Source organism: Manis javanica, chromosome 12 (assembly GCF_040802235.1).
Source record: "Manis javanica isolate MJ-LG chromosome 12, MJ_LKY, whole genome shotgun sequence".
Taxonomy (NCBI): domain Eukaryota; kingdom Metazoa; phylum Chordata; class Mammalia; order Pholidota; family Manidae; genus Manis; species Manis javanica.
This window is the reverse complement of record NC_133167.1, coordinates 7,873,757-7,899,953: the sequence shown is the minus strand read 5'-3', so window position 1 is coordinate 7,899,953 and position 26,197 is coordinate 7,873,757. Positions and strand designations below refer to the sequence as shown.

Below are 26,197 nucleotides of genomic sequence, written 5' to 3'. Positions count from 1 at the left end.
CCCCTGGTGCCAGAAATGTTGGCACCTGACCGCTCACAGCTGTGAGAATTGCCCTTGGCTTAAAAAAAAAATGCTGCCTCACCCAAGATCCTACCACCTCCCAAAGGCATCATGAATCTAGTAACAGATCTGTAGAGGTGGAAAAATTTGCTCTTCTTCCCTTCTAGTTTCTTTGGTTGGTCTAATAACTAAATTGACATAAGACAGATTAACAGGAGAAAAATTAATTTAATTCCATATGCACAGGAGCCTATAAAAATATCAGACCCAAAGGCAGACAATGAAGACCATCTGAGCCGAAGAAAGGGATGGGGCCTAGGGCTTCGAGGTGGGGAAAGGCGGTTCACAGGAAGACAAGAAGAGCAGATGTTTGGTAATCAGCTGTTTGCCCTGCCATGCTGACGTCTTTCAGATTAAAACCAGTCATCTCCAGCTGTGGGGGCGTATTGGGGGGGCCTTGGTGAGGGGGGAGCCTGGTAGACGTGGTGTCCTTCATGTGGTTGTAGATTAATGATACCGATAAAAAAACAAACAAACAAAAAAAACCCAGTCATCTCCAGTAGTAGCTCTCTTTCTGGTACAGGCTCCCTATCTAAAAATTTTAGGCAGTTAAGGAAGGGATAAATGTTTTTTTCTGAGTCTGCTGGGTGTTGACTGCCCTCAGCTCAAAATAATCCACATTTCAAAGTGGCACATTTTAGGGAGGCATATTCTGCTCACCTTTGGGTCTAATCTGGGCATAATAAGGCCTGGACTGTGTCTCATTTTAAGCAACTCTGAAAGACCACCCCAGCTCCAAAGCTTCTTATGTGTTCCAATCATCTATTGCTACAGAACAAACCACACTGAAACTTAGAGCTTTAAAACAACAATTTGTTATTTCTCATGATTCTGTGGGTTGTCAGGACTCAGCTAGACGGTTCGTGGTATAGCTGAGGTCACTCAGGCAGCTGCCTTCGGCTGGGTGCCTGGTGGGAGCCAGAGCACCCAAGGTGGTCTTTGATCCTCCAGCGTCTCTCTCCGCGTTGCCTCGTATAATATGGGCTTCTTGACACGTGGCCACTGGATCCCAAGGCATGTTCCGAGAGGACAAGCAGAGGCACTTACCAGGATGTGCATGCACCGTTCTTGCTGCCACATTAGGCAAGCCCTGAGGCCACACAAGGATGTGAATACCAGAGGCGAGGCATGGTTCACCAGGGACACGCATGTAATAATCTCCAGTCTGCCCTTCAGCTCCTAATGGTACAGAGCCACTCGCACAATAGTCATCCCCTCAAAACAAAAACCAACAAAACTTCCAAAGCATCTTTCCAGTCCTGAATCACTCTGAGGCTTGAGGCCCAGGATCTCACCCCCAAATCAGATCTCGGTGGGATGAAACTCTCCAGGTGTGATCCCTCCAGTGCAGCCCCTCAGATATGGTTCGTGGCCGAGACCTGGGAATTACCAACACCAGTTATCTCCCCAATTCCCACCTGACAAATACTAGTAAGACAGAGACAAGAAACATTCAAAGAGCTGAAGGGAAAAGGAGGCACAAAATAATCCCTAGCCCACAGCTATCACAAAGAAATCTTTCTACATGCTGCTTTAGTTGCATCTCAGAACTTTTAGTGTTTTCACTTTATTCAACTAAAATATTTCCTAATTTCATGTGTGATGTTTTAAGATGTTACTCAGAAGTGTATTGCTTAATTCCCAAATAGTTGAGTTTTTTCTAAATATCTTATTGTTATTCATTATTAATCATAATACCTCTGTGATTAATGGTTAATTCAATACCTCAGCTAACATACTCTGGATCTTTTCAATCCTTTGACACTTATTGAGACTTGTTTTATGGCCCAGCATATGGTCTGTCTTGGTGAATGTTCTATATGCTTTTTTATACCATCTGAAAATCCCTGTTTTTTACATAAAAGTAGTTCATTGATATTAAATAACTATTAGCATGGTTGGGTTTAAGTCTACCATCTTGGTTTAGTTTTTCTGCTGTCCTAAATGTTTTTTATTCCTCTGTTCACCCTGTCTCTGCTGTATTTTGGGTGAATTGAGTAACATTTACTATGCCATTTACTTCATCTACTAATTTTTTAGCTAAGCTTCTGGGTATTGTTTCTATTTTTTTTTTTCTAGAAACAAAACCATACATCTTTAACCTATCCATGCTACTGAACTCAAGCCTGCCTCTCCCCTCCTACCTGTGAACTGTCTGTCACTGACACCATTTCTCCAGTCCTGGAATCTGCTTACTGACGCATTCATCTATCATATGCACAGCTAATGAAGGATCATTATCCAGGATCATACAGGAAGAGGGGGCCAGGTCTCAAGCAAGGCATAAATAGAAATAAAGTTGACCTCTTCCACCACCAGAAGTGATGAGGCAATGCAATTATTAACTGTAAGACCAATGTGAGATGATGCTGTCACTGTGAAAAGAAAGGTCACAGTTATAAGGATGGAGCCCAGCACTCTATTCCGTTATCTCCTAAGCAGTCCTGGGCAGCTAGACTAAATGCGAACAAGTCAGCCTTCATGCACAAAAAGATCATTCAGGTGTAGCTAAGGTTGTTGAACTGGAAAAGCCTAAAAGATTATGGGTGATGTGGGGCCAATTTTCCACACTGGTGCATCTGAAGATGACCAGGAATATTCTGAAATCCTCACTGCGTGAGTCTAGATGGGGAAGTTTTGCGCAGAAGTGCTTTATATAATTGCAAAGAAGTTCACAACATTAGGGCACTGATTAAAATAAAGTATGGTTAATCATATACATAATACTATATGTATTTGGCCCTTTGAAATGACAATGTCAGTCTATAGATGTTATGTAGAGAGATGCAGAATATATGGTCCAGTGAAAAAAGCAAGTGTCAGAATACTACCCATTGTGTAATGCCATTTGTCTTAATGTGTCATGGAGTGTGAGATCTATAATAGGAGGCATAGAATAGGGACTGTGTCTCATTTTGAATACTCCTATATTCCACACATAACAGTGATTTACACAGAGTAGGCTCTCAATAAATATTTGTTGACTCTAACAAGTACTTTGTTAAAAACCTGGATGACTAAACCCCTAGTTGCTAATAATAGGAAGCTGGACAATATTTTTTTCTTTTTCATTGGCCTTATTTTCTTGTTTCTACAACAAACATGCCGAGAAGAGGATCGTAGTGGCTGCCTTCAGCATGACTCTGTAATGAATACGTAACTTCCTCTGCAAGCCAGCACCGGGGGGTTTGCTCCCTGTTGTATCTGTCGGTGGCTGAGGGAGCTGGAGGCCAACAGAGGCTCTACTGAGCTTCCCTGACTGCAGATTGGTCTTCTCAAGATTGCCTCTGAGACAAGTTTGCCTCTGTGTGGCCTTTTTATGTTGATCTGTCCCACATCCATGCCCAAAGAGAAAAAAGGGATGAAAACTAGAAATTCTTGGAATTCTTTCTAGAAGATTATGAACTGCATGAGGACGTGAATTTCTGAACCCCATTCCACTCTTCAGAAAATAAAAATGTTTTAAAATAAAGATAATCATTATTGTATCTGGTATCAAGTAAACATCAGATGGAAGAAGAGGTGTTTTGAAAGAATGCAAGTGGATGAAAATTCTTTCCACAACAGTAAGCCAGGGGAGGTGACAAAATTATTATTCTCAAAGACTGAAATGAAAACTTCAAACCTGATAAAATCCCCGAGCTCCCCAGATTAGAGAATGGCACAGAGTTCAGTATAAGTCCCAGTGAAAATGTAACATTTTAAATATTTTATGTGTTTCTTTATTTTTAATCTTTTCCTGACTAAAACAAACAAAAAACATTAAAGCTTGCTTACAAAATACACCAATAAAATATATTTTTAAAAAGTCACAGAGGACATTAGGAAGAAGGGAAAATTAAGTTTAGGAGAAATAATGTAAGGCCAGGGATAAGATTAATATAAAAATGCCTGCCATAAAAGCCCTCTACACTTGCTAGAAATGGACCACAATTTGACTCTGAGCTTCCTAGATGTCAGTGCAAAAAAAGAAACAAGATCAGCTGTATTATTCACAATATCCATTACATAAAAACAAATCAGATGCTTAATCTTGGAATTAAACATCTGACCAGAAAGTAATTTCTTCCATATGTTTTCATCCAAAGGGCCTGTGGGATTTAGTAAAAAAGGTCCTAGAAACATCTTTATAGTAAATAAAACAGAGTGCCTTGATGTTGATGGTCTGCCTTATTTAAGTTGATGGCATGACTTCATGTAGGTGCAAATAAAATAATCCTACCAGGGGTGGAAAGCATGTGTTCATCCAAGATGTAGTGTTCAATCCCAAAGTAAATGCTAACAAGGACAAGAGCTCTCATGCATGAATGAATGACTGTCATTCAGACACGTCTTCTAACTGTTTCTCAATTCAACAAAATGTTTGTTAAGAATGAACCAAGGGTGAGTTTGAGGTTTTGGCTCTGATCTGACAAGGACTAGAATATTCAATGTTGGTGATTAAGTGCAGACTCCAATGTTTGAACAGGCAGCTGAGATGGGAGCAGGGTTTACAACTTCTTCTGAAAGTCAAGAAACCTGAATGGAGCCATTAGGCTCACTGCAGAAAAAATTTTTTTTTACCCATGTATGGTGACAGATGTATTTTGTGATATATACAAATATCAAATAATTATGTATACCTGAAACTCATATAATGTTACAATTATACCTCAATTTAAAAAAAGAGAAAGAAAATATTGCCCAGCTTCCTATTATTAGCAACTAGGGGGTTAGTCATCCAGGTTTTTAACAAAGTACTTGTTATAGTCAACAAATATTTACTGAGAGCCTACTCTGTGTAAATCACTGTTATGTCCTGGAATATAGCAGCATTCAAGAGAATGATGGTAGCGTACCTTCCAGACATGTGCTATACCACAGAAGGGGACCAGGCAGGAACCAGACAGGCCATTTTAGTTACACCCTTACACACACATGACTAAGAACCACAGGTTCTTAGGCTAGTATTGATGAACTTTTCAGGTACAAGGACCATTTTTAAAGCCCCTTTCTCCAAATGTGTGTAAAATTGAAACTTTGGACCTGGTTGATTGAAAAATATGTAAAGTGACAGATTCCCCTTTTATCAAAATTACACATGTACTAAATGCTCCCTGCAGAAAAAAAAAATTTTTTACCCATGTATGGTGACAGATGTAATTATTTTGCGATACATAAAAATATCAAATTATTATGTAAACCTGAAACTCATATAATGTTAAAATTATACCTCAATTAAAAAAAAGAAAGAAAACCCAACCACCTAGATAAGCAATAAGTGGAGATAAAAATCACCAACAATTTGGCTGCTCAGCCTCTAGGGCAGATGAAAGGCAAAGCTCTTATCTATTCCTCTGTACAGAAGCCAAAGGGGAATCAAATATTCTCTCTCCCAGCTTCTTTATAACTAGTACATCGTCACTGAATCTAAACTTAACCAGTTGGGTACCCCTACCAAAGACTTTTAATGGTAAAGGAGTGATGCAAAGGCTCTGTGGTCAGTCAGAGAAAATTCACAGCATAATCCTGAGGGGCCAGCAACAATAATGCCAGGGCTGATGCTCCAAGTTGACTACTACTGGGGGGATAACACCATGTCAAAATGGTCTCCCTGATTTAAGCAGAAGATCCTAGAGTGACAGTCACTTTTCTGATGTGTCACTGAGCAGCCCCTTGAAATAAATGGAGACTGAGTCCTCTTGAAAAAAGACCATGCAATAACATTAAATATATATATTCTGTCTTACTCCTGCATTTTCCACAGAGGATCTTAACATGCATCAGAGAAACTGTGCTCTGCGGAAAGGAATGAGCCAGATCTTCCAGGGGATTTGGGACACTAACTTGAACTAACACTAATCATTCGGAGACTAGGACACACTGGGTTGGGTGATAAAAGGAGCTTTAACTGGAGTCCTGCTCACAGTAGTACTGGTGGAATCCTGAACCCATTACTCCTCCAGGGCCAGGAAATAGAGTTGTAATAGATGCCCTAACCCTCAGGTGGAAGCCCCACATTGGCTCTGTGATCCAAAAGGTAAGGGCTATTATCATAGAAAGGGGAAGCCCTTGGAGCCCTCCTCCCCAACAAATAGCAAATCTAAAGGAAAACTGCAACCTGAGAGGGAGCACAGATTTTAATACCGCTGTGAATGTGTTCAAGGTATGTGGATCGGGGTGGGGGGAAGGGGAGCAGTGTTGTCGGCAGGATGGAAGGATGGTCGCAGACGGTTCCTCTCACAAGCCTACATGACTGGCCCATCTGGCCAGTGCAGAAGAAGGGAGTACATCTCCTCCATTTGGCTTCCGGGCACTGTGCTGGATGGAACCTGACCACCTCACTATTCTATAGGTCATCATGCTGGTCCACTGCACTGATGATATCATACCTAGAATTGGTGAGGTACCTGAGATGCTCTGTACATGGGTTCACTGAGTTTTCCCAAATATTGTCAACAATTCATGGAAAGATATTGATTCTTTGGCCTCTCCCTCATGATGACAAAATGGCTGCCATGGCTCAAAATGTCAAGTTCACACAACAATGTCCCAAGCAAGAAGGAAGATGACAGGCCAAAAAGGGCTATTCACTTTCCCTAATCAGGGTAGAAAATCTTTCCCAGAAGTCTCTCCAGAGGACTTCCTCTTATGTTAGACTGGCTAGAATTGAGTCGCATACCCAACCCAAGACCAATCACTGGCAAAAAGGAACAGGAGAGATTCAACCTCTACTAGTGATCTGCTGGTGATCAAATAGTGATTCAACTCCTGAGGTAGGGCCCATTGCCTTTGTAACAAAATCAGCTTCAGTAAGCCTAGTGGCAATGAGTAGGGAACCAGCAGTGTCTGCCACAGCCAGTACTTCTGTCCTGTCAGCATCTAATGTTGAAAATCAATCCAAACTAAGTTGTCAGTAAAGCCACAGACATCATCTTTGCAAGAGAATGATGATAGTGTACCTTCCAGACATGTGCTGCCTAATATAGAAGCCACCGACTATATGTGATTATTTAAATTTAATTTAAAATTAATTAAAAGAAAATAAAAATTTAAATATAGTGCATTGGTCACATCTGCCACATTTCAAGTGCCCAGCAGCTACATTTGGCTAGTGGCTACTCTACTGGACAGCACTGACCTAAAACACTTCTACCATCACACAGAGTTCTATTGGCAAGCACTGCTTCTCCTGCTGTGTGACTCCCAGTGATCCAGAGGCTTCCCCTACAGCCATGAAATAAGGGTTTCCCTGTCCTCACTCCCCACTCCCCATGCCTTCACCAGGCACAACCTGAGACTGGCGAGCTGAGGCTCCTCCAAGCCAGCAGTCACAGAAGCCTTCTTACCTGCTGGGTCATATCCAACACCCAGGTCTGTAATGAGACCCTTGTTTTCACGGTCTCATTGAGCCCATCTTGACTTAATCCTTGGTCCATCTCTCTGGGCAGGAGAGGCTGTGGCCAGGAGCTGGACAGAGCAAGTAGGGTTATCACAAGATCAACATTTAATGGTCAACTTGTCCTATACCAGGCACCCTGTGAGCAGTGATCATGAATTCACCTACGGCCCATGTGTCCAAACACATACCTCTTATATCTCATCATCAGGGAACTAGGGCTGCAGAAAGTACACAGAATGAGACACACAGGTTTCAGGGCAGGAAGTCTACAGGAAGCACTGGCCCTCAGGTCCACTCCATGGACACAGCTGACATTGTATTTGATGGTCTATAAAAGGGTGCTCATTCTGAGCTGTGGCTGTGAAATGGGGATGCCTCCTGTGATAACTGCCTTTTCATCCACTCTAACCTCAAGGGGCCTGACAATTAAGGCTGCCAGCTTGGGTGAGGCTCGATACATTCATTCCTGGGGGAGGTAAAGGTCCCATTTAGCTTTTAGAGACCACAGTTACTTTCTGGCCACTCTAGGCCAGCACCATTCTCCTGCAAGGCTGGATCTTGAGAGACTCATGCTCAAGCTCTGACTTCATCAGGCCAGGCAGATTTTAAAGGAGGCCCAAGCTGAGTGGCTTCAAGGGTACCTGCTTATAGCATAGGTCAGCTGCTATTCCCCTTCCTGCCTACCAGAGACTCAGATGTAGACAGAGCCTCATGAAATCACCCTGAGGCCACAGCCAGGGCAGCAGGTACAGACACCCTTTCCCGGGTTGCATGCTGAGGCTGTATTTTGCCAATATTGCACTGGATTGAAGATGCAAGCATGCTGCTCTGCTCAGGTCAGCTGGCCGCCTGCTCCTGGATGCCAAGCAGAACTGGCTGGTGTCCTGCTTTGCACAGATGCTCCTTCAATCATTACTCCCAGGTCCATGTGCTCCTCAGCAGATGGCGGCGGTGGATAGGATGGGATAGGATGGTTCAAGCATGGTCTGAGAACAGGTTTCTGCTGATGGAAGACTGCCTCCCTGCCAACTCCCTCAGCCAGGGCAGGGGTGCCCTGGAGGGCCTGTCCCCCTCTCCCCATCCTGGCCCAGCAAGGGTACAGCAGGTGCTAAAGCCAGGGACTCTGACTCACAGAGTTTCCTCCCAACATTCTTAACAAACCTTCATTAGACCCCTAAAGTTCAGGTACAATTGAGGTGATTGACCCCCATATGAACACCAGCTGTCATGGAGATCTGCCGTCCTCGGCCCTAGCCAGGTAGGTCATGAAGGGGAGAATATACCACCACAAAATGTGCCACTTAGGCGTGTGGATTATTTCCAGCTGAAGGCAATCAAGATCCAGCCGACTCCGGAAAAGCTTTTCACTTCCCTTAACTTCCTAAGAGAATTCACTTAGGGGCCCTGGCCCAGAAGGACAGCTTCTACCAGAGATCATTTTTTTACCTGCATCACAGGAGAAACCTCTGATTACCCAACAGCTGCCCTTCGCATCTTCCTGTGAACGGCCCTCCTCGCCCTTGCAGCCCCAGCCCCTAGCCCAGCCCTTGGCTCCGGATGGCATACAAGCCTCAACTGCCCGCTGCCTTTGGGTCTCGTCTTTGTGGGGCTCCTAAATGTACATAATTACCTTTGTTGATGTCTTATTAAACTGTCATAGGCCAATTTAATTATTAGACTGGCTAAAGGACCTTGAAGGGAGAAGGAAAATTTTCCACCCCAGGGATAGTGGTGCCTCTTTGGCCACTGAGCGGCAGGGTGGGCGGCCGCAGCCCCTGTCAGACTTATGCCTCCTTCCACCCCAGCCTCATTCTTCTGTGGGTCCTGGGGGCTCCCCCAATTTCCTTCTCCTCCATGATCTTCCTCACATTTAAGATCTTTCTCCCTCTATCTGGCTCCCCAGGAAGCCCTTAAAGCCTCCACAGCCCCGGAAGAAAGGGTGATGGGAAAGAGAAGAGGCAAAGGTGCGGACAAGGGGAGGGGAGGAGAAGACATCGCGTAAGAAGGAATAAGGAAAGGAGAAAGAAAGTACAAGCAACTCCCAGATTACCCCGTGATTTCCCGTCAGCACCTCTGGTTCACTCTACCTGCCATGCTCGGCTGGAAGCACATTGTTTCAGAAATCCTGGCTTCACTCTACATCTCCTTTGAACACCAGAGAAATATGAAGAAGCCTATTTGTTTTAAGATATATTCCAGGGCGTGGAGAGAGAGGAGGAAGAATATTCTTGGCCTCCTGCCTTTTTTTTTTAAGGTCTTTGCAGCTTCTTGTTAATTTAGTACCTGAACCTTTGCCATGCAAATAACACAAGGAAAGATAAACTTCACTGGCCCTGGACTCTGACCTTTGTTTAACACTCACGCCTCTCTGATCCATCCTCCATCCCACTACTGGGAAGTTTGGAATTGTTACCTGGGAATTTAGAGCTAGCGAATAGATACCTGGAGAGACAGAGCACGTTGGTTTAGGCAAGCCTTGTCAGAGAGTACAGGAGGAGTGCATGGCAGAGATGCTCCATAAACACAGGCTGAGTGACCGAATTAGTGAGCTGGTGCTGGGCCCCAACCCTGATTCCAGCCCAGGGCTTTTTGCTCCAGATCTTGGGCTTTTCCCAGCCCAGCCCTGGATCTCCACTCTGAACAAAGATGGTATACAGGGGCAAAAGGTCATATTAACTAGAAACCCAACAAAGATCTGGGGCCCCTCCGCCAAACACTGGCTAAAACAACTGCTGGGTGATCAGCCCTAGGACAAGCCTGTGTGTACATCTTTGAATCCCTGCTTCTTGCACACTGTAGAGGCTCAAAAAAGGATTGCTTTATCAAATGGACATACATCCTCCCAGGGGAGATGTTTCAGCATAATTATAGGGGGCAGGACACAGGGTTACTAGAAGAGCAGATTGAGAATTACATAGAGGAGAGACCTGAGTATTATCATCTTCTTGACCCAAAAGGACCTTTGGTCTATACTGTGTAACAGAGAAAGTAAAGAGTCTTGACCAGCACTGTCCAATGCCATAACTACTAACCACATCCAGCTATTTGCATTTAGTTGAAATTAAATAAAATGTAAAATTCAGTTCCTCAGCTGCACCAGCCAGATTTCACATGCTCAGTAATTGCCACACATGGTTAGTTACTACTGCATTGGTACAGATAATATAAAACATTTGCATCACCATAGAATGTTCTGTTGCAAAGCTGCTCTAGATTCTGAAATGAAAGGAAGTGCATTCCTGCTTCTGACCTGGACTACTGACCTCCTCTTGTCCCCTTTGCCCCCGAACTAGATCAAAGCACCATCAGCACTTCACACTGGCTCCCCTTGAGTCTCTGCTCCAAAGGGAGCAACACCCTCTGCCTTGGGTTTCAGCCCCCCATCCCCCCCCGGTGCCCTGCAGGTGATAAGTACTTGTTGAAATAATGAGCCCTCAATTAGTTTTTGTACATGCTAAAGGTCCCACATGTGAGTCAAGCGGCAGGAGGAACAGAAGAAACCCCGCTTCTCTTCTTTTCTTACCTCCCTACCCCCTTCTCTGGTGGACCCCCGCCCCTGCCCACCCCCCAACTCCAAAGCGGCACAGTTAGAGGCAGGCCCTGCCTCCAAAAGTTACAGTCCCCAAACCACAGGGACTCCTCAGAAAGATCTGCGCCAGGTCTCAGACCGATCTAACTTGTGAAGGTGTGTTTGTTCACCTCGTAATTTTCTGTGTTCCTCCACCTTCGGCTGCCCTGCACCTAACAGGTGCTCGACACATGTTGAACGGATGAACGGGTGGGCTGATGGATGGAGGGCCGGCTCGGGATCCCAGCGTCCGCCACAGGGGCTAGGGGAGCAGCCCCGCTAGAGGGCTCGGGAGAAGCCCCAGGCCCCCGCCCGCCCCGCGGGCCCGGGGTCCAGCGGGCCGCGGCCCTTGGGGGCGTGTCCTCCCGGGCCCGGGCGCCGCCGCCTGGAGCAGCCGGCCAGGGGCGCAGCAGGACCGCGGCGGGGCAGAGAGAAGGCGGCGCCAGCATGGAGCGCGAGCTGGAGGAGCTGGAAGCCCGGCCCGCGCGCGCGGCGGCGCCGCCCTTTCAGGCGCTGGTGGAGGCGGCGGGCGGCCGCGGGCAGGTGCTGCTGGTGGGCGAGCTGTGGGAGCGCGAGCAGAGCCGCGCCCTGCTGCGGGACTTCGCCCGCGCCCTGTTCCCGCCGGAGAAAGCCGCGGGCAAGCCCGGCCGTGCGGAGGCCGAGGGCTCCGCGGCGCCGGCGCCGGGGGCGCAGCGGGCGCCCGGGACAGCGGGGTCGCGCGCCCTCCGCTCGCCGCTCGTCTTCGTGCTGTGCCGCGCGTCGTCGCTGGCCGCCCGGGAGCCGCGGCGCCGCCTGCGGGAGATGCTGAGGGACGTGCGCGGCCGGCGGCGGGCTGGCGCGGCGCTGGTCGGGGTGCTGGTGGCCGAAGCCGGCCCCGAGGACGCGGAGGCTCCGGGGTTGCGGCTCCTGGAGGCGCTGCTGCGCGCCGTGTTCGGCCGCCAGGCGGGGGGCCCCGTGCAAGCGGCCGCCTACTGCCCGGGCCACCCGGCCTCCAGTCTGGCGGTCCAGGCGGCCGCCTGCAGGGCTCTGCAAGCCGCCGGGCCCGTGTCACCAGGTGAGACTGAGCGCGGCCCCGGAGGGCGCGGAGCGGGGGTGGCGGCGGCGGGGGAGAAGGCCCCAAGTTGTAACCCTTTAGGCCGGCCCCCCTCGTTGAGCACTTAGGTAAACTGAGGCCCACAAAGGGGAGGTGCCTAGCGCGAGGCCTCGCAGATGGCGCGGGGCGGGCCGGGGAAGGATCGAGTACACGGGAGATGCAGGGGGTTAGACAACCTGAGGGCAGGGGTGGTTGGTGGAGAGAGGATGGACTCGGCAGAGCAAAGATCTAGGAGCTTCCGGGAGAGAGAAGGCACGGGAAAGCCTTGGGGTGCGCAAGTGACAAGGGAAGTGGGGGCGGAAGGGACAGAAGTGGGACTAGGGGTATTGGCGCTGGGAGTTTCTTGGACTGTGTGCAGCTTGGGATGCTGCGGGAGGCTCGGCGTGGAAGCGCCGCGGGGTCACGGGAAGAAAGCCAGGAATAAGATGCCGCGACTTGGCGGTGTGGGGAAAGGGTGTGAGGCACTAACGGCACAGAATTTTCTGGTCCTTGGCTACCCGCTCTGTCCGTGCACCCACTGCTGTGTATCCCTTCCCTTCTCACTCTCCTGAAGTATGGGGCGGAGAGGAGGGTGCCTACTGACATTCCTAGAACGGTCACACTCTCCTGCGGCCGGGTACAAACCGTTTTGCAGGAGCTTTCCAAGCGTCCCAGGATTAAAACATGGATTGAAGTTTCCCTGAATCTGGCAAAGCTGGGGCATTTGGAGTGCTCTCTGCACTCCCGGCATTCCTCACCACCCACACTTCCCCAGCACCTGCAGCCTCTGCCAGCCCTTCTTGCTAAAAAGTTCACGGAGACAGAGGTTGTGTCCTGCCTCCCTGGGCATTAGTGTGTTAAACAGCAACGGGAAGATGCCAGATTCTCAGAGGGGCCTTTTCCAGCCAGAACTGGTGCCTCTGACATCACAAATGACATAGACCCACATGCCAGCCTGACCTGCCTGGGTAAAGGCCATCCCTCTCAGCTGTAGAACTGCCCTAACCCCCCCACCCACCCCCACCACACTCCCCCATGCGTACAACTCCGTTCTTTTGAGTCTGTGAGGAAGAATTTGAAACTAGGGCAATTGACAGTTGAAGCTCTTGGTTTGCTGAACAGAAAATCTCTATCTTGTCAAATACCTTCTGACCCACTGCCTCTGGGACTTTGTGTTGTTTTAGCAGAAGAAGCCTGGGAGAGACCAGGCCTCCCGGCACTGCTTGCATGCTTTTCCTGGGGTCCCTGGAGTCGGGGGAAGGACCCAGATGCCGCCTTCCCCAGTGGCCCAGCTCAGGGTGAGTGTGTCACCTTCCTGGCCTCCTGGACCCCAGGGCCAGGTGTTTGGGATAATAGAAGTGGCCATGAACCTTAGTGATAAAATGGATGAATATCTATGGAGCACTTGCCATGTGCAGGGTGTGGGGGTGAGTGACATGAGGTGCTACAGGCTCACTCTGCAGAGCTCTAACCCCATGAGCCTCTGACTAATGAAGGCCATGTGGGCAGGGCTATAATGCAGGTGTCAGCCACATGCACTGTGAGACACATGGAGTCAAACACGTTCCAACTCCCCCTGAGGATCCCAGGAGAATCCCAAGCAAGTGACATTTAACCTAGGGTTGGAAGATTGTCTTAGGCAGAAATGGGGAGACTTGGAGAGGGAGCACCATGAACAAAAGCTTGACAGCATGATGCCCTGATCCGAGAAGGGACCCCTGTCAGGAGTGCCCAAGACTGAGGAACAGAAGGAGACTGGGAAGGGCGGAAGCTGAAGGGGAGAGTTGGGACCATATGGGGCTCTGGACCCAAGTCTCTCAGCAATAGTAAGCCACTGGTGATTTCTGAGCAAGGGTGTCAAGATTAGGGGTGTGTTTAGAGCTGTGACTGGACTATAGGATCAGGGAGAGACCAGAGGCAGAGCCCAGCTGGGAAGGGCCTGCGTAGTCCCAGGAGGGACAGTGGGTAGGCTGCTGGACCCAACCAGGGAAGTGTTGGAACCGATAGGAAGAAACTCATCTCGAGGCCTTTCCTGGGGTAGAATCATCAGGCCGCTAAAAGGAGGTGAGGAAAAAGGAAACACAGGTCTGCCAGGTCCCCAGAAGCCCTTGAGGCATTGAGGCTGTGTGGCGGAGAAAGGAAGTACTCATGAGCAAGTCACATCCAGCTGGATGCGCATGGACCCCACACCGCCCCTGACGTGTCCTGAGCCATGTAGCTTTGTATCTCCTTGTGCTCTTTAGATCTTAATAAATTCACTTCTGTGTAATATTCAAATCACCTGCAGAATGCATCGGATATTTAAAATATTTAATTGCAAAAAGGTAAATTCAATGTCTCCATTATCATTTTGGATATATCTGGAAGCTAACAGAAAAAAATAATAAAGCAAGGAATCAATTCTATATAAATCTTAGATAACATCCCTTTTTGTAGCATATAATAAATCATTTAATTTCATGTAGAAGTAGATGTATTAAAATGCAATTGCATTTATGGACTATACATGTACATCTATAATATATATATTGTGGGATTATACATACATATATACATAAAGTTTATATATTTGTTTAGAATCCTCTTTCTTCATCAATAACATTGTGACTTGCAATATTCCCTGGTGATAATTATATATCAACAACATGTTATCTTTTTGGGACACAGTAATTACAGATTCATATGCAGTTGTAAGAAGTCATATGAAGAGATCCTGTGGACACATTGCCCTCTATTTCCCTCATCGGTAGCATCTTGGAAAACCATAGAATAATATCATAACCAGGATATTGACATTGAAACAATCCACAGATCTTAATTGTATTTTACTTGTATTGTGTGTATGTGTGTTTTTAATTTTTTGGAATTTTATATGCCATTAATAATGATGATACATTAATGCCTGAATCCCATTACGTGCGTGAGCCAATCTATTTGTTGGACATCAAATCAGGATGCTTAGGAAACCAGGACTCAAACTAGCACAAGCAGCAAGGGCACTCATGATCTCACCTAGAAGACAATCTAGAGGTGGAGTCAGCTTCCAGGCTGGTTGATTCAGGCACCCAGTGACCCCATCGAAGACCAGGATTCTTTCCTTCTCTCTGCTGGGCCATCCTCCTCAGGCTGGTAGCAAGATGGCTGCTGCAGTTCCACTAATTATTCCTAATTATTTCCTCAGGATAAAATCCTAGATGTGGAATTGCTGGATCAAAGGATATGTACATTTTTAAGGTTTTTGACATGCATTTTGTTCTGTTTTTTAAGTAGATATTCACTGGGGCCACTTCATCCCTTTCATTGCTCACTTACTCAGTCATAAACTTTGCCATCTGATTGGGCGATTCCTTCTCGTATGTTCCAGATAACTTCCAAGCCCCTGAGGAGGAGCTGGCCCTGACAGCCTTATTTCCCAACGGAGACTTTGAGGATCTTGGAAAGGGGTCTTCAGCCTGTGATGGAGTTGTCCACACTCCTACTGAGCCTGCTGGAGACTCAAGATGAGGCTGGCCCCCTGGGCTGCCCGGGTTCTAATCCACAAACTGGAGGCAGGCTCCTCATGAGCCCCCGTGCCTCCATGTTGACCTCGGGCTGGTGGTAACGGCGAAGGCCCCAGCTGCCGGGGCTGCTGCACTGACAGTTACCAGCTACAGGGGGACTTACTAAGCTAAGCAGGACCTAGGAAACTGTACCTAGGAACCTGCACCCCCTCCTCAGATCTGCTCACTCTCAATCACACTGAGGGCTTTTTGGTCTCTCTGTACCGCAGTTTCTCCTTGCCATTGAGACAGGTGGCTATCTGCTTTGAGACGTTGCAGTGCTGTGACACCCTGTGGCATGCTTGCATGAGCACCCATCATTTCAAGTGTGGCTGGAAAGAACTGTGGACTAGAAGTCACCAGATGTGGAGGGGTGGCCTTGGACATGTCACTCAACCTTTGGGGCTTCTGCTACTCAAACACATGACAGGTCTGCCAGTCTGGTGGCTGTCAACCAGGGCCAGGTTGCTCCTCCAAGCAGCATTAGAAACTTGTGTATGTGGAGTATGTGAATGTGACTGTGTGTACTGGGGGATCACTGTGACAATGGGGTGCCCCTAGCATTTACTAGGCATCTCACAATGTGTGGGACAATCTCCAACAGCAAAGAATCGTTCTACTCAAAACGCTAATTGTTCAAAAAGCTTCTCTTGGAGAAGCTCTGAATGAGCCAATCCCTTTTGAAATTCTAGGAAGAGCCTTCCAGAGCAGGGAAGTTTGGGTTTCCTGGACCTGGGCTTCCAGAGCAAGCCAGAATACAGACTATACCACTGCCGTGGGAACCTGCTGGGCCAGGGCCAAGATATCTGTGTGCTATAGGCCCAGGAGAGAAAGAGCCTTGCATACCATGAGAAGAAAGGGACCTCTTTCTTCTTCTTATTGATGTTGACTTTCTGTGCCAAGTTCTTTGAGAATAAGGATGCTGGGAACTGCCCACAGCACCAAACAGAAAGAAAGTTATAGCACGGATTATGACATAGGACTTGCTGTAGATCTTAGGCCCTCGCCCAAGGTCAAAGCAAACCCAGCCCAGAGGTGCCGAGTTTCTGAATCCATTTTTCTCTGTCTATAAGTCAGACAGAGTCAGTGATGTTCCCTTAAAAGCTAGGAAGGCCATCTGTCACTCAGAGGGAATTTTGCTTTACCTCCCTTGCCTTCGTCACCTGCCCCTGGAGAAATCCAGTCTTTGGAATGGCAAGAGCAGCCTCTGGTTTTCTCTGGTAGGAAGTACCATCCCTGGAAGGGGCTGAATTCATTCATCCATGGATGACTCGGTCAGCGTTTTGTAATGTGTGTGCCCAGTGCTCTGCAAGGTGCTGCCCAGCTTCCATTAGTTATTCTGGTTCTCTCTCTGCTAGCGCCAAAATGGGAAACTTCCTGTGGCTGAGGGGCTCTGTGATACCGAGGTTGGGCCATCCCTACCCATGTCTCAATTTATTCTCTATAATAAGAAGCCTAATGCTATCCCTCCTCTGCCCCACGGGGCTAGTGTGAGGGCAAGCAGGATGGCATTTTATTTGGGGTTGGTTAGCAGCAGGGGTCATTTTAATAATGCAAGGCTGTCTCACCAATAGAGGCACCCAGCTGACTTCCTTCTACACGAGAATGAACTCAATGAATCACTGTTGATTTTGTTTTAAAAATGGGGAGAGGTATTTTTGAAGCCGCTGTGTTTTTCTGTTTCTCTGTTAATTTCATTGTAATCATTTGGTTGGAGTTATATTATTTGGCGAGGGAAGGGAGCTTTTTTTTAAGTCAGGAAATTTATATGGCAGAAGTTACAAGGCAGCAGCCTCTGCCGTGTTTAAAAATCTTTTGCATTTGGTGCCAACATTTGAAACTTGAGAGATTGCAGATTTTAAAAAAGCTAGTTTTCTGGGTGGAGGATGGGACATGTCATGGTCTCCCCCACACACAATTTAAACCCCCTTCCTGCCCACCTATCCCACCCCTTTACTGTATTTCGCTCATACACATGCCCCCTGCCTGGTTCTGGTCCAGTGGGCATTTGAATTTACAAGCCTCTGGTGTAAAGGGTGGTGTTTTCATTACCTTCAGTATTTCCTGTGAATTGTTAGAAAGAAGGCCTTTTTTAAATAGTAAGATTCAGGTTCTGCTTCCCAACTGATAAACACAGGGCTGAGATCCCTAGAGGCCTGTTGTGGCTTCTTTGAGCCAAGGCTAAGATAAGCACCATCCTTTAAGAAACAGTCTAGTAGCAGTTTTCTAGCTGACAGGCTTAAGTGCCAGAAGGGATGGCCTTGGGGATGGGTTCCTTCCCCAAAGACCCTTACAAAACACAAAGATTGGTGGGCCTGTCTGAGGGCAGAGGCCCTGGCCTGGGTCAGTGGTACCAGGAGCCACTGGTGAGGGGCCTCCAGTCAGGTCACAGTCTGGGCTCTTGGATACTAATCTTTTTAATATGGTACTAGTTGTTCTGCTTCTGACTTGAATTGGTAATTTATATCTAATAAAACCAAACAGTACCTCATTGCTGTCTTACCGAAAACAGAATGGATCTCCCCCTTTATTCTCAGAATGTGTTCTTACAGGAGCCCTGGGGAGCAGGGCATCTGGGCAAGTGGTGGGAGCTTTTGGAATAGTCTGGCCTGAAAGTCCACCAGTCCCATCCTGGGTGACATCTCCACAACCCTGTTGGCTGGGATTGGAAAACATGAGCTGGAAAGTAAATGTTTAAAAAGAGATTTTTTTAAAAGATAGCATTTAGCTTGGCATTTAAGAGTGTGTGTGTGTGTGTGTGTGTGTGTGTGTGTGCATACACACACACACACACACACACGCATATCTAAAAGACAAAATGGTCTTAACTGAGTTTCAAAGAGCTCTTTGTAATATTTGTGTCACAGTTTCTCTCCTCTCAAAGTATTTGTCTCCCAGACTTACCAAACAAGAGGAGTCCATAGGTTGTCAAACCCAAAATAGAACAAACTTGCAAAGGGGCTAAGGGCTGAGACCCCCAAACCTGTGATCTAAACAAGCCCCTCTTACCCAGCGCAGAGGATCTAAGACCCATCCTCACTGGGGAAGGTTGATGACAGCCTTGTCAACCTGAAAGCACTCTATACTTCCAAGTGTAGCGGACCCACACTGCCAGGCTGCTCCCATGTGTGTAGGAGGCCTGCTCTTTGTCCTGTCCGGGTGGCAGACACAGCCAGCACAGTGAAGGAAGCAGGTTGTTTTGTAACCAAGGGTGTATAATCACCTTCTGACCTGTTTTGTATGTTAGTGGATCAAGGAGTGAGCCTGGACAGGCTATCACTTGAGTAATCTTAACGTTCAAGGGGAAACAGGGCGCAGGCGGGTCGCCAACCAAGATCCTGCACGAATGCTCGATGCCTTCGGTTCCTGAGCCAGAGCCCGCCGGTTGCATTATACGTGCAGCTGCCTACCTGGGAGTAGAGGCAGAGCCCACCCCACTGGGTCTCATACTGGTTTACATGGATCTCAGAATCCAACTCCAAGGGACCAGGGTGTGGGATAGCTCTGGTCCAAAGTCAGGCTGGGCACTGGGCCCACTCTAGTGCCAGGGCTTTGGCAAGACTGAGAACCCCACCTGGCTTCCTCGCTGAGCTCCACAGCCCCATCTGGGGCTCTTGCTGCTTGTTCCTTGGCAGGTGAAATTCAGAGACCCTAGGGGAGTAGTTCAGACCTTAAGTGTGAAGTCAGGCTACTTGCTGTCCTGCTCTGTGCTTATTTGGAGCAATTAGGTACTCAGCTTAGTCCTGGTGACCAAGCCCTCATTCTGAGCCCTGGTTGCAGAAACTGGGTCTCTGTCCTGTTACCCATCTGTCCCTCGGTGGATAACAAGGTCTTCTCAGAGCAGAGTGTTGCCTCGGATTATTACTCCAGCCCCAGACGACCCTAACCATGGCCACCTACTGTCCCAAGTACGTTGCCTGCTCCAGAATCTCTCATTGCCCGGGCAGCCACTCCCAGCCCCTTGCTCCCTGATAGGAGTGGGTCTTGACCTGCTACGTCTGAGCCCTGGTCTGGTTGGGCCCAGTGTAGGGGACGGCCTTTGTCTTCTCACATGTTTGTAGGCAGAATGGGAAAGCACCTTCCCCCAGGTCTGAACGCAGCACGGGAAAGCACAGGCTTGAGAACAACCGGTGCCGTCCTTGGAAGTTATCTGCCCACAAAAATATATCTTGTCCTCGAAGATGAGCCAAGACTCCTCACTCTGAGAATAGGGAGACCTTGAGGATATGTGAAAACACCGCCCCTGCTTACCAGGCAGCTTCTAAGAAAATCAACAAGGTGCTCTGGCCTGTCCCCGCTGAGAAGGAAGAGATGTTTATAGCACTTGGCTGAGGTCCGAGAAAGGCAGTATAAAAATAAAGGTGCTGCGCCACATCGGGGCTGCAGCCATTGTCTGTCTGTGTTTTTTGTTCTCTCATTTCCCCCAAAGAAGATGAGCAGCACGTTACATCTGGCGCCCAACGTGGGGCGTCCTCTCAGAGTGAGTTGTACATATATTCAGCTCCACGCCTCCCCTTCGGACTGTTCTACTTCTGACAGCAGGCACCGTCAGCCCAGCATGCACCAGCACCAAAGAGCAGTCAAGACCAGTGAACCAGGCCACGGGGCCAGGCCTGAATGGGAGGTCAGGGACAAGACCTCAGCTAGGTCCAAATCAGCCCAGCCTAAGAGAACTAGGCACATATGTACCTTTAGGTTTTCTAGCTGCCACATTAGAAAAAAAAGAAATAGGTGAAATGAATTTTAATAATGTATTTTATTTAACCCAGTATGGCAAAAATAGTATCACTTCAACTGTAAATATAAAAAAATTTAGTGAGACATTTTGCATCTTTGAAATACTGTGAGAATTTTATACTTACAACCCAATTCAGATACTAAGTTTTTCTCCCAAATACTTGATCTGTATTCAGATTTTGTTAAAGGTATAGCTGAAAAAATAGATTCACATCCTCAGATTGTTCCAAATATACTTAAAAGTTTTCTAAAAACTAAATTGGGTCTTTACATTTCAATGGAGTGAAACGACAAATCAGTTCCTAGGTTGCACTAGCCACATTTTTTATGTGCAATAGCACCTGTGACTAGTGGCTAACAGATGGGACAGAGAGGGTCTAGAACTCTGGAAATGTGTAGGAGGCCTGTCTTGGGGGTTTCACTGTGGCCCCTCCCATCCCAGGCACTTGACCAGAGCTGGTTGGTCATCCCAGACACCCCAGGAGTGGGGCGAGAGTGGTTTCTAGCTTCAGCTTGTCCAGGGCAGCCTCCTGGTTGCCCCAAATAGGAGTTGCCTTCCTGAACATCGTACTTAAAAGGAATGCAGCCCAGCGTCTCCAAAGGCTTCCCAGGGTCTTTTGCACCTCAGTCCACCCAGGCCAATTGCAGCCCCAGCCAGGCGTTTTCCTCGGACCCCAGGAGGTCGGTGCCACTGGCTGCATCCCAGCTCTGCTCCCATGAGCAAAGCATTTCCTCTGAAAGCATGTGGCTCCAGAGCTTCCAGCCTCGTGGCCAGTGCCTGCCGGAAGCTCTGAGGTTTACTGAGTGCTCTTCTAGGCCAAACCCTGATTAGAGCCCCTCCCCCACAAGCAGCCCTGCCAGGTAGGTGGACCTGCCCCTACTACGGCAGGGCTCAGGTGACGACCCCACGACCCCAGCAGGGCGAAGTGGCAGCGCAGGGATTTGATCCCGTATGTCCTGGCTCCGACGCCTGTCCTTTCCACCCCATCACCCTGCAGCTCAAAAAGCAATCAAGCCCGGTTCTCGACAGGACAACCGAGCCCTTCTAAGTGCCAGGACTTAAATGCCAAGCTGCTGGGGTTGAGGGATTGAGGTGGGTGCTTACAGGGCGCTCGCCGCTTCGCGGATTCGCCGCCTTCTGGGGAATATTGTGGCCACTAGAGGGCGCCGCACGAGGCCTGTTCCCGGCAGAACTGCGACGGAATCCGCCTCAAGGGAGACGCACAGGCACGGAAAGCAGGTGCGGGCTTCTCTCCTCACCTGCCAGAGGCCCCTGCCCAGCCAGTACCTGTGGGAGCACGCAGCTGACCGCGGGTGGCCTTTGAGATGTCTTGTATTGATGCCTCGGTTCTTGCTCACGGAGTCAAAGAGTGAACCTCGCAAACACTCAAAGGAGGAGAGCAAGTGAGAGGCTTTTTTTATTTAGAGATAAAATAAGAGGAAAAAGCTCCTGGCTTGCACCAGGAGGGGACAAGAGAGCCCCGAGGTGGTGTGTCGTCCAGGGGATTTATAGGCGGTTGAGAGACAAAAGGCTAGGGCTGCAGACCTGCCAGATGGTCCCAAAATGTTCATTTTTGAAAAGATACTAAGTTTTTTTATCAGTGGGTTATTTTTCAAAGTTAGCTTTACACAAGAAATTTACTGCTTTGATTTTTTTTTTTTAGGATGTCAGTTTCTGTCTGGAAGCATATTAATCAAGACTGCCTTGCCTCCAAGGTGGGCTGAGCCACTGTCCGTTTGATTAAAATGCAATCTTAGCTTTAAGATAGAATTCTTCCTGAATAAGCTGGGCCTTTGAGCAGCTGCTAAAGTACATCCTACAATGGTATGTTTTAATTGACACAGTGAAAATATAGGCTATGCTGAGATACTTTTTTTTATCTGGGGAGTATTAAAACTTCTAGGTCAAGTTGCTCTTGGCTTTTTAGTTTTAACTAATTTCATTGAAGAATGCTTTGTTCCTAGTTTGATATTTTACTTTAGAGAATTAATGTGACTTTGACTTTGCTTAATTGTTTAATAGGAGTTTTGGTAGGGGTCTTTTTCCGGAGGCCCTTACCCTACTCTGACTACACCCACGGTCCCTGTCTTAGTATCACTCTTAAGTTTGGAGGAAGATAGTTATTTATCAGCCAAGTAATGAGTAAGAATTCTTCTGTGATTTTAATATGTCCTAAATCTCTGAAAAAAGAGCTCTTTTAAAGTGTTGGAGAGGGCAAGGGTTTTGGAGACATAGTTCTGAATCCCAGCCTTGTGCCAGTAACTGACCCTGCATTAATCCATTCATCCAACAAACATTTATTGAGCACCTACTATGTGCCTAACACTTGCAGTTAGGGGACACTGAGATGAATAAGATATGACCATGCCCTTGAGTAGTTCCGTGAACAACTGGGACATAGGCAAAGAGATGTGATTATAGCTATGTGGGGTAAAGGTTGTAAGGAGACATATGGATAGGGTGATCAAGGAAGGCTTCCTAGAGGAGGGCTGCTTGACTGGGACTCAAGTCATGTGTTGGTGGTAGAGGTGGGGGAAGTTTTGAAGACAGAGGGAAGAGCAGATCAGAGACAAGGTACATGACTGCATGTCTGCTCTGGGAGCTCCAGCAGTTCCAGGTGACTAAAGCATGTCATTCCAGGGAATAGGGCTTTGGACATAAAAATGAATGGTAAGCAGGGTTGGATGGAAGTATTGGAAGAGCTTGGAGGATAGAGTCCTAGTCTTCCTTGGTTTTGATCAAGCTTTGGGCTGGCTATGAAGAATGTGCCAGAGAATCGTGAAATGGTAAGCAGGAAGCCAAGACTGTTGACAGCTGTTGTAGCCAGGAAAGAAGAGGGGCAGCCAAGACCCGTGGGTAATGAACTGAGATGCAATCCTGGGCTGCTGTGAGAGATATTAGGGAGATCAGATCTGGACACCCCTGGACCCTGCTTCAATAGCTGGTGGGCACCCACACTGAAATCGAGGCAGGAGACCCGCATTGGAGTGGGAGTGGGGTGGGGTGTGGATAGTGTGTCCAGCTTTGAGGTGATAGAGTTAAGGAGAATCAAGCAGAGATGTCTGGTAGGTGTGTGAGTCAAACACAGAGGAACAAAGCATAAGAATAAAGCCCAAGATAAGAGCTGAGGGTTTCGAGGAGCAGAGCAGTGGTCAGAGTTGAGTTTTGAAAGATTGCTCTGACTAAAGAGTGCAGAATGGAATGGAGAGGGAGAAACCACAGGCCTGAGGCAGCCATCCAGGTGGGGGAACAGAGTCCCAAAGGAGCAAGGGGTGCCTCACAGAGTTCTCTTGCAGCTCAGATGAGGTTGTGGCAATTATAAACACAGCATTCAAGCCAGAGACACTATTGTCCACCCGTAATGTCTTCTCTTTGAAGAGCAGAGAAGGCAAACTGGCCACCTCTCTGTTTTAAAATATTCTGAATTAGTTTGCCAGCTTTATTTATATATTTTTATGGAGATACAATTGACATAGAATTCTATTAGTTTTAGGCATACAACGTAATGCTTTGGTATATGCACATATTGTGAAATAATTACCGCAATAAGTGTAGTTAACATCTGTCACCACATGGTTATAATTTTTTTCTTGTGATCAGAACTTTAAAGATTTACTCTTTAGCAACTTTCAAATACACAATATTGTTAGCTATAGTCACCATGCTGTACATTACATCCTCAGAACTTCTTATCTTATAACCATAAGTTTGTACCTTGTGACCCCCTTCACCCACTTCACCGAAGTTTCCAACATTTGAAATTCAGATTTCACATGAACTTCTGATTTCTGGCTTTTCTTAGAAAAATCATAAGCTCTCACAAGGGTAGCTCCACATTTTTTTCACGGCAACACTGCAGGAGCTGAGCGACCACTGCTCTCTTTAGCTGGGACACTTACTCTTCATTTTGTCACAGTCACCACCACCCCCTACTACCTCCCTGACACTCAGCTGCCAGTCTCCAGCCTGTTGAACTGGCATTTTCTTACACTAGGACTTACTCACTCATTTACATTACCTGTTAGCATTTGTTTGTGATTGCTCTAGGAGTTTGGGGCACACAGGTGTCTTTATGTCAGAGATCAGCCCAAGTGTCTCTGTGAATGATATTCCCAAGCCCTCCTATTTATTTTTCATGCATGCTTCCTAGGAAAGTGTCTTACAAATCCTAGGTACAGTTTCTTCAAGAGTGTTCAATAATTATGTCTGATTTATTTGAGTAACAATAACTTAAGAATACTAATTTTTTAAAAAAAATTCACAGTATGCTCAAATACGTTATTGTTGACCAAAGTTTAATTCAACCACAAAATACTGGTTTGTGCCATGATGCTGCATTGTTTTGAGAAAGCCTCAGAAATAATCTCTAGTGATCACCATCCACTGGGACAGTAGCTTGACAATGCAAGGTTACTGGCTTAAAAATGCTACCTTTTGTCACCAATCTTTCTTATAGCTTTCTGAGTACTGACCGTTGAGTTGGCTACTGAAGTTGGTATAAGACTGCACATGTGGTCACAAGAGCCACTTCAAATTAGATATATTAAAAACCAAGAACACAATGATGTGTGTTGGGGGGAGGATATGGGTAGATGGAAGACAAAAATGGGGAAAAAAAATTTTCCCTTTGGAACACTGTTCATTATTATTCCAATTGTAACTATTATTATTGATTATTATTATTAACTATTCCAAATGTAAACAAAAACCTTCATTGTTCACCTTTATTATAAACCAGTGATCACTTAGGGATTCATTATGACAATAAATTATTTCTATGAAGATTTCTTTTTAAGACGGACTGTTTTTTTTAAAAATTTGAAAATCACTTGTCTTTGCCCTACCGATACCCCAAGGGCTTGGCTGGGAGGGGAAGGGGCACTACAGGGAGACCGCCCAAGCAGCAGGTGGCGCTGCGAAAACCGCGAGCACCTTCTCTCAACACCCTTTCTCTCAGCAATGGCCGGTGACGGTAGGGGGCCTCTCTCTAGGGGTGGCTATTCTGAAGCCTGATCCCACGTGCTGACGACTGTCCCCCAACCCTGCGGTAGCGCTGACCTCGGGGAGAGTTAGAGAAAACAATGAATCTCTCTGTGCACCCTTCTACGCAGGGCGGGGAGGCGGCAGTGGCGGACCGGACCACGAGGACCGGAGGACAGAGAATTCGCTCCGGGTGGCAGGCAGGGCGGCGGGCAGGCTCGGGGCGGGCGGGGTCCTGGGTGAGAAGCGAGCCGGCGGCCTGAGCAGGCTACTGACTGAGCAGCGCACCCGGGGAGCGAGGAGGCGCAGTGGAGTGCACCGGCCGGGAGCTGACAGATACACGGCGCAGCCGGGACGGCAAGCAAGCGGGTGGACGAGTGCGGGACGCAGCCATGATCACCTCAGCCGGTGAGTGTGACCGCAGCCGGCGCCGAAAGGGAGGAGCCGCCGCGCCGGCTTTTAGCTGAGTCAGGGCCGGTGACTGGGCACCTCCCGGCGGGGCCCCGGCCTGCGCGGCCCTTCGCTGCTCCGCACCCACCCCCGGGCCGGGGGCTGGCAGCCTGGCCGGGCCTCTGCGGGCCCCGGGATCCCCTCCGGCTCGGGGGAATCGCGCGGGGCCGGCCGCCTGGGCATCCCTGCTCAGCCACACCCCCGTGCCCGGCCCCGAGGGGCTTTCTGGGTTCTTCTCCGACTAGAGGCATTTTCCTTAATTCTATCCCTCCCGAGGTTGGCCCTGTGGGGCCGCCCGGTCTAAACCCTTCGCAGGTTGTTGGCCTGGGATGTTCGATTGTGCAGTCTGACAGTAAGGCAGCCGAACTCCTCCGTAAGTGCTTCTGGACCCGGCCCAGCTCCGTTCTCC

The 26,197-nt window shown here is 47.9% G+C and overlaps 2 protein-coding genes and 1 long non-coding RNA gene across 6 annotated transcripts in view; 2 read left to right on the top strand and 1 right to left on the bottom strand.

Moving 5' to 3' along the window:
* Positions 1-852: 852 nt before the first annotated feature.
* Positions 853-11,279, bottom strand: LOC108409281 (uncharacterized). 2 transcript variants are annotated; one of them, XR_012123469.1, is made up of 3 exons: positions 11,141-11,279; positions 7,389-7,509; positions 853-1,439 (listed from the first exon to the last, which is right to left on the bottom strand). It is a non-coding gene; the product is annotated as an uncharacterized lncRNA (long non-coding RNA). The 2 variants fall into 2 exon arrangements; XR_001856187.3 differs by lacking the exon at positions 11,141-11,279 and adding an exon at positions 9,529-9,960.
* Positions 11,232-17,451, top strand: C12H2orf72 (chromosome 12 C2orf72 homolog). Of its 3 annotated transcripts, none has more exons than XM_036997811.2 (3): positions 11,232-12,063; positions 13,269-13,379; positions 15,446-17,451. In XM_036997811.2, exons 1-3 carry the CDS (start codon positions 11,232-11,234, stop codon positions 15,583-15,585), a joined length of 1,083 nt encoding a protein of 360 aa, XP_036853706.2. In that variant the 3' UTR covers positions 15,586-17,451. The 3 variants fall into 3 exon arrangements, with proteins under 3 accessions (XP_036853706.2, XP_036853705.2, XP_036853707.2); XM_036997810.2 differs by having other exon boundaries at positions 13,266-13,379; XM_036997812.2 differs by lacking the exon at positions 13,269-13,379.
* An 8,111-nt stretch (positions 17,452-25,562) lies between these two features.
* The window catches only part of PSMD1 (proteasome 26S subunit, non-ATPase 1), an 89,096-nt gene continuing 88,461 nt past the window's right edge, over positions 25,563-26,197 (top strand). Inside the window, exon 1 of the mRNA XM_017679753.3 lies at positions 25,563-25,746. Within this exon, the coding sequence (XP_017535242.1) occupies positions 25,731-25,746 (16 nt within the window). The 5' untranslated portion in view covers positions 25,563-25,730. The remainder of the gene's footprint in view (positions 25,747-26,197) is intronic.

Excerpts from the sequence above, each read along its gene's own strand:
- C12H2orf72 (XM_036997810.2), top strand. The coding sequence starts at position 11,232 with ATGGAGGGCCGGCTCGGGATCCCAGCGTCCGCCACAGGGGCTAGGGGA. Across the intron at positions 12,064-13,265 it reads CGCCGGGCCCGTGTCACCAG|CAGAAGAAGCCTGGGAGAGA; the intron begins GTGAGACTGAGC and ends GTGTTGTTTTAG. Across the intron at positions 13,380-15,445 it reads CCCCAGTGGCCCAGCTCAGG|ATAACTTCCAAGCCCCTGAG; the intron begins GTGAGTGTGTCA and ends CGTATGTTCCAG.